This window comes from Leptidea sinapis, chromosome 36 (assembly GCF_905404315.1).
Source record: "Leptidea sinapis chromosome 36, ilLepSina1.1, whole genome shotgun sequence".
NCBI classification, from domain to species: Eukaryota; Metazoa; Arthropoda; class Insecta; order Lepidoptera; family Pieridae; genus Leptidea; species Leptidea sinapis.
In genome coordinates, this window is record NC_066300.1 from 2,978,752 (window position 1) to 2,986,607 (window position 7,856).

At 41.9% G+C, this 7,856-nt stretch overlaps 1 protein-coding gene across 1 annotated transcript in view; it reads right to left on the reverse strand.

Moving 5' to 3' along the window:
* The window catches only part of LOC126975564 (cyclin-J), a 19,817-nt gene extending 12,098 nt beyond the window's left edge, over positions 1 to 7,719 (reverse strand). Inside the window, exons 1-3 of the mRNA XM_050823509.1 lie at positions 7,203 to 7,719; positions 6,894 to 7,004; positions 4,266 to 4,437 (exon numbers count right to left, since the gene is read on the reverse strand). Coding sequence (XP_050679466.1) covers positions 4,266 to 4,437; positions 6,894 to 7,004; positions 7,203 to 7,301 — 382 coding nt within the window. The 5' untranslated portion in view covers positions 7,302 to 7,719. The remainder of the gene's footprint in view (positions 1 to 4,265; positions 4,438 to 6,893; positions 7,005 to 7,202) is intronic.
* Positions 7,720 to 7,856: the final 137 nt, after the last annotated feature.

The following is a 7,856-nucleotide window of genomic DNA, read 5'->3' on the forward strand; positions in this document are numbered from 1 at the left end:
CGAGTCGAGGGAAATTTTCAAGAGAGAGCTCATCGTATGTGGGCTCTCAAACATCCGTGTTGAAGCTCCACACAGAAGGGGCTTCCCAGGGCAGTGCCATCGCTGCCAGCTTTATGGCCACGCAGCTGCAAACTGCTCAGCCCCGCCTAGGTGCGTCAAGTGCCTAGAGCCACACACAACAAAGGAGTGCAAACGCACCCGCGATGCGGAGACTCCTCCAGCTTGCGTCCTTTGTGGGCAGGAAGGACATCCCGCGAACTACCGCGGATGTCCCCGCGCCCCTCGTCCCTCAACATCGAAGCCTGCTAAGAAGCAGCCTCCAAAACCAGGGCCACCTCCGGCCACTGGCACGAACTTCCCTCAACTGAGGAAGAGGACAACCGGGCCTTTACTCTCCACTTCTTGGAGACAAGCAGCCCCGGTCTCCCAGACATCAAATGTCAATTCCCGCCCTGTGCAAGTCACCCCGAGTGGCCGCAGATGGGCAACACCTACGCAACCAGACTCAGGAGTGCAAAACCCCCTGAGTTTCTTGAAGAATGGAGAATTCGATATTAAAGAATTCAACATTCTCGCCAATAAATTTAAAGCAGCTAGGTCTCCACATGAGCGCCTTATTGCAATGATAGAGCACCAAGACCTGGTGAACTCTATGTATTAATGTCCCAATCGCGTAACGCTTCAACACCGAACATGGGGCGAGTGAAGCCTCAGGGCTTAACACTTGTCTCATTCAATACGCGCGGCCTGCGCACCAACCTCCCAGAGATTAAGGAATTTGTTCGCAATAAGGACATCGACCTATTGCTTATCCAGGAAACATTCCTTAAACCCGACGCTTCAAAGGGATTATCGATCCCTTCCTATTCTCTTATACACAATGGCAGAGCCGACGACCGTCGTGGCGGAGGCACAGCCATTTACTATAAGAGATCCCTTCATTGCTCGCAAATCGCTACTCCAGTGCTTACCAACATGGAAGCAACCGTCTGTCAGTTGGGCATGTCAGGTCATCCGTCTCTGATCATAGCCTCAATCTACCTCCCTACTCTCAAGATCCCTCTCCAGAGCGACCTTGAGACTCTCCTCTCTCTAGGTGACTCAGTCATCTTGTTTGGGGACTTCAACTCCAAACACACTGACTGGAAGTGCCTATCCACAAACGGGAATGGCATCAAGCTCCGCCGTCTAGTTAGGTCTATGGACTTAGACGTCCTAAGTCCCATCTCTCCAACACACTACCCGGATAACGTAGCACACTCTCCCGATATTCTAGACATCGCCTTGGTCAAGGGTGTCGCTCTTAATTTAAGGGCGATTGAACCACTCGATGACCTGGGCTCCGACCATCGTCCAGTCTCCCTCAAGCTCGGGCCCCATGCCCCCACTCCTACCGCCATACACCCTAAAACCCTCACCAACTGGGAGGGTTATAGGGAGTCTCTTGCATCAACTTTTGATGCCCACAATTCACCGTATGCAATCTCGTCCAACTATTTCGATAGTACGGATAAGATTGACATCACGGTAAAAGCACTTACTCAAACAGTGCAGTCCGCTCTCCATGACAACGAGCGGGTGGTTAAGGTTAACAGCCATAAGCTCCCGCTTGATGTCATGAACCTCATTAGAGCCAAGAATGCAGCTCTCAGAAGAGCCGCCAAGTACCCAACGCCCAACTATAGGTCACGCGCTAACTTCCTCCAAAGCCAAGTTAGGTTACGTCTCTCCGAATTGAGGAATTCCAATTGGGATTCACTCATGGAGAACATATCCCCTTCACACCAGGCGTATTACAAAGTGGCGAAAGCCCTTCGTACTGACGCAATACTCCACACTCCGCCTTTGATACGCCCCGACGGCAGTACAGCTTTCGAGGACAGGGATAAAGCGGAGTGTTTTGCTGAAAGCATTGCTTCACAATGCTCACCCAGCACTTCTTCTTTCGAACCCCTCCACGTAGCGTCGGTGGAGAATGAGGTCAGCCGTCTGAACTCAATGCCTCTCACCGACGATCCCATTCCAACTTCTGTAGAGGAGGTTAAATCCATCATCCGTGGATTAAAACCTCGCAAAGCTCCAGGAGCCGACGGTATTTCCAACCTGGCGCTCAAACACTTCCCCGAGCAGGTGATCTTCTTTCTTGTCCTTCTCTTCAACGCCTGCCTCGACCACTGCTTCTTTCCAACCGCTTGGAAAGAGGCCATAGTTATAGGGAGCCCTAAACCAGGAAAACCCCTCAATATCCCCTCCAACCATCGCCCCATCAGCCTCCTCAAGGCTATGGGGAAAGTCTTTGAACGGGTTATTCTGTTCCGTATGAGAAAGCATCTCTTTCCAACGGACGGCCCTCCCCTAATAATAAACCAACAATTCGGCTTTCGTGCTAAACACTCTTGTCCTCAGCAAGTCCACCGCATTGTAGAGTACATCTACAGCGGGTTCTATCCCAAACGTAAGAAGACAATCGCTGTCTTCTTCGACGTCGCCAAGGCTTTTGACAAAGTCTGGCACGAAGGCCTAATATATAAACTCCACGCTCTAGGCCTCCCATCCCGATTAGTCCACATAGTAGCTTCTTATCTTCACAAACGTACCTTTCGTTTCAGACACGAAGGTGTCCTCTCCTCCCCTCGCCTGCTCACGGCTGGGGTACCACAGGGCTCAGTGCTCTCACCACTTCTATACATATCGTATACCAACGATATTCCCATCCCTAGAAATGGAGTCCAACTCTCTCTTTTCGCAGACGATACCGCTCTCTACGTCCAGTCCCAACAGATTTCTTCAGTCCTCTCCAGGCTCCAACGCTCAGTTAATGAGCTAGGTGACTGGTTTAGGAAATGGCGTATTGAGGTCAACCCGGATAAAAGCTCCGCAGTCCGTTTTGATTTTAAGCGCAGACGCTTCTGCCTGGATCGACCCATTCATCTATTAGGCTCCCCTATCCCCTTCAGGTCCACAACCAAGTACTTGGGTGTGACCCTCGACTCCCAACTCACCTTCAGGCCTCACGTCAAGAAGGTGACCGGAACCGCCCGCTTCTATCTGTACCGCCTAAACAGTATGTTAGGTAGGCACAGTAAAATGTCTTTTAGGAACAAGCGAACACTCTTCAAGGTTTGCATTCGACCGGTTTTGACTTACGCTGCTCCAGTTTTCGCTCATGCGAAACCCAACATTATAGACAAATTACAAACAGTTCAATCCATTTTCTGCCGTAAGGCTGTCAATGCCCACTGGTGTGTTAGAAACGCAGACCTTCACCGGGACTTAGAGCTCCCCACCATCCAACAACACCTTAAGTGCTTGTCTGAAACTTTCTTTAAGTCCTCAGACAATCACCCAAATCCCTTGATTAAGGAGGCAGCGGATTATACCGCCTCCCCTCCTTCACGTCATCAAGTCAGGAGGCCCAGACACGCCCTCTCCGATCCCCCTAACAAACTATCGTCTGACCTGGAACGCCTCTTGGCATCCGGGGACAATCAGACGCACTCACCTCTATTTTGTGATCATCCTTCTGATGTGACTAGTCCCAATTAGATAGCACCCTCTGTGCAATATCCCAGCGGAAACTCCATAGGGAGTGCCGCTTGCGCCTCTCTCTCCCCATGAGAAGGTCGCCTTCGATGAAGGCTTAGAGGGCACCTGCCCAAAGCCAACTGCAGGTGGTGTTTAGTGGGTAGGCACCTAGGTTTCACGTGAGTCCCACATAACCAACGCAGACTTAGGCTGCGTTGGTATGCATGAGCATTCACCACCTCCCTCCCGTCGTTATCCCGGAGGGTAGCCCATTCCCTTGCTTGGGCGCAAAAAAAAAAAAAAAAAAAAAATGTGTTGTTGCTTCTGACCAGAATAGGCCAGTACTGTAAATGTGTGTACCATTCAACCCACATGTGGTTTAGTGCAATAGAGTAGTGCAGTGTTTAATTGTATATGGCTACTTCGCGAGTTTCATGTATGGTACTAAGCTACGGGTTGTACACAGTGCCACTCAAGATTCTTGAAAAACCCAAAAATTCTGAGCTGGGCACTACAATTGCGCTCGTCACCTTGAGGCATAACATGTTAAGTCTTATTTGCCCAATAATTTCACTAGCTACGGCGCCCTTCGGACCGAAACACAATAATGTTTACACATTACTGCTTCACGGCAGAAATAGGCGCCGTTGTGGTACCCATAATCTAGCCGGCTTCCTGTGCAATGAAGCCTCAGACTGGTGAAAAACTCCTGTTTCGTATGTTCAATGCGACAGCAATACCTGCAAGCGAGAGGCAGGCAAGAGCCACATGCGTGAGGCGGTCAGGTCGAAGTCGGTGCGCATCCATGAACAGGTCGAGCAACGCGACGGCGGCATGCAACGTGCCCACTCCCAGCTCTAGCTGCCGGCTCACCGCACGCAGCTGCTGAACCAACGCGCCGCGGAACTGGAGCTGCACAACACCAAATAAACAATTACTAATAGAGGTGGTCGTTAAATCAATAAACTGTTTTTATTAACAGTTTTATATTTGTTAATGAATTAACTGTTTTTCTTCAACGAAAAAACCTGTTGAACATAATAAGCTAATAAATTCAATCAACGTCTTCGCCCGTAACTCGCAATAAATGAAGAAATTGAATGCCTCACTAAAACAGCTTAATTCAAAACAGTTGACGAATTTGCGAACGAATACGTTGACTTGATATTATATTGACGGAATAGGTACAACATATAAATTAAATTTAGCAATGTTATTAATATAACATGAACCTAATAAAAACCTATTAATAAATGCATTAACCGATTTTTGACGACTTAACAGTTTTTCAGACTGTTGACCATTGACAAAAAACAGTTGAATTAAATTAATTTAAAAACCTTCAATGCAACACCTCTAATTACTAACCATATTTCAAAAGTTATTCATAAACTATTTGCTATTAGACTACTTATTACGCCGGTGAATAAACATTTTATTTAATATATTTTTGATGTTCCATAATTGATTTAAAATCCTGTTTATAGAAAGAAAATATAGTAATTTGAATTGCTGTTTTATTCTTTATAGACCTGTGCAGAAGCCTTTGAAAATGATAAAAAGTGAAAAATAATAATAATAGGATGAAACTTATTGGAAAAGGATGAGAATATAACAAAAATGAAAAGAAAAAGAAATTACAGGCGATCTGAGGTATGGAATTGAAAAAAAATTGGGGGGGTATTGTTTTAGGATTAACAACCATTTATCTCGATTTCCACCAAAACTACAAGTTCTTGCAAAAAGTTAAATTGCAAAGTTGTAGTTAAGTAGTGAAAAGATCTACAACTTTTGTGTCACACTTTTTTTCACATAACCTCAAACTTTATGTGAAAAATTCAAAAAGTTTCCAAGTACTTGGTTTTTTATTTTTTTCTTTCACAAAAAAAAATTTTTTTTCATAAAATATTGTAAAAAGGTCCTTTTTTATGTCCCAAATACACTGTAATTTATTTGAATTGTAATATATATTTTTTCACAGTGAAAACATGTTTTTAATAGGGCTGAAGTTCTCACAAAACAATACCTAAAATAATGATAAGGTACTAATAGGATCTACTTACACTGGTCGACTGGTCTTCTACGTAAATAATTGATTGGTTAATAAAGATATTTTAAAAATCAATTGAATTGATCCTTTTTAGGTAAACAGAAGGCATACCCAAGGCTCACTGCTTGGACCAGTGTTACACAATATTGAAAAAATAATATATGTAAGATCTATCAACCTCTACCATCAGATCTTTTTATCTGATGAACTAAACTTAGTGCAGTATATATGTGTATGCAGATGAAATATCACACCACTGATTTAGCAATAGTCTTTGCTGAGCGCTATCAACCTATCAAATAGAATACCAGATATAGCTCCACTGGACTTTTTTTTCACAATAAGGGACGAGACAAGCAGGACATACAGCTGATGGTAATTGATATATACATTGCCCATTAAAATGCAGTGCTACTCAGGATTCTTGAAAAATCCAAAAATTCTCAGTGGTACTACAATAATTGTGTGTGGCACCTTGAGACATAAGATGTTAAGTCTTGTTTGCCCAGTAATTTCACTAGCTACATAATACTGTTTTTCTTTCGCACACTTCTGACGGAAACACAATAATGCTTACACTGCTTCACAGCGGATATGTGCCATTGTGGTAACCATAATCTAGACAGCATCCTGTCCTAAATTACATTTACCACTTTGTGACACCTGTATTCATTCGGTAGAATATATAAAGGAGAATTTGCAACAATCACTTATCTCCATCCTTGAAAATATTATTAAATAATGTTTTAATGATTAGATTATTTGTTTGTGTAAGTGACTATCAAATATAGTTTCTGAGGGAGCTTACTTTGAAGGTGATTATAGTTCTTTACACATTACTATTTTGACAGATTATTTATTATAACTGTAAACTTTTAACCCCAATATTACAAGAGAGATTATTAAAAATAAAATTTTAAGTAGTAAAGTATTATATTCCTTGAAATAATTTGTCGCAAATATCAAAATCATATTTGTTTCTGACCAGAAACTGTCATTACTAATCCATCATCATGTGTACTTTGCAAATCATGATTGCTAGTGAAATTTCACATGTGAAATCATTTTGATTTTTTTTTTAATTTCATCAAATAAAATTTAATCAAAAGTAGCAAGTGATTCCCTGCCTCATATCCTTTTAAGTCCCATAGTATGGAGATGGATGATAAGTCTGGCTATTGTATTGCATAATATTAATAATTACAATATATTGTGAAAGATAGAATATGTTGCACAAATTTTATTTTATTATAATAATAATCAACTCAGCACATCATGCGTGCAAGAAAAATAAATTGGATAAATCCTATTCCCTTACCTGAGGTGACTGTAAGTGTATAGTGGGCCTCTCTGCATCTTGTTCTAAAAGGTTCTGCCAGATTGCATCATTGTATTCACACTCATAATCATTGTCAGGAACAAACACCGACTGGAACAAATATTTGAGTTTACTGAAAACGTAAATTAATTTCATTCAAATAATATGTAAGTACATTTTATAAGAAAAAATACTGAAACAGATGTTTGGAGCTAGTAGTAATTAGTTAAATACAATTTTAAATGTAAGCAACAACAACTATTTACGAATTAAAATAACAATTTTATTGAACTAAAAATCTTTACTTACAAAAGAATCATCAGGAACTTCAGCTTTAGATTTATTTTCATCAGATGCATGACCTCGCACGCTAGATAAATTCAATTTAGACAAATTTAACGACTCCATTTTCGGCTATAAAATATTTTCGAGTTTAAAATTAATAAATAATCGTAGTAAATATGAAGAATTGAAAACGTAGCACAAAATCGTGGCAGACACCACGTGGAGATGTGTCAAATTTTTCATAAATCTAAAAGCAAAACTTTTTGCTTAGAAAGGCAGTGTACACAGTAACAAATAAATTGGTTACTCGAACTTATATATTGAAGCGCTGTGACACGATAACTTTATATGTATAAAATAACTTGAATCATATTTTATGAATACCACTACAAAGTCAAAACTTAAAGTATACAGGCTACCAACAACTGTGGAGGTTTTACCGACACTGTTTCACTACACTGATTCACTCTTCAGTCTCTATCAATTATCATTTGACATTGACTGTTCACCGAGGTTCATACCCGTTCACATCATCCATACTTCTAACAAGCAACCAGGTTTATTAGTAGTAATCAGTAGGTACCTATTCTCTAAAGGCAGCTGACAGCTCTGCCGAAGTAAAAACAATCTCTGCCTCTGCCATAAAAGATAATCAACTGTTTGAGCTGGGTCACTGAC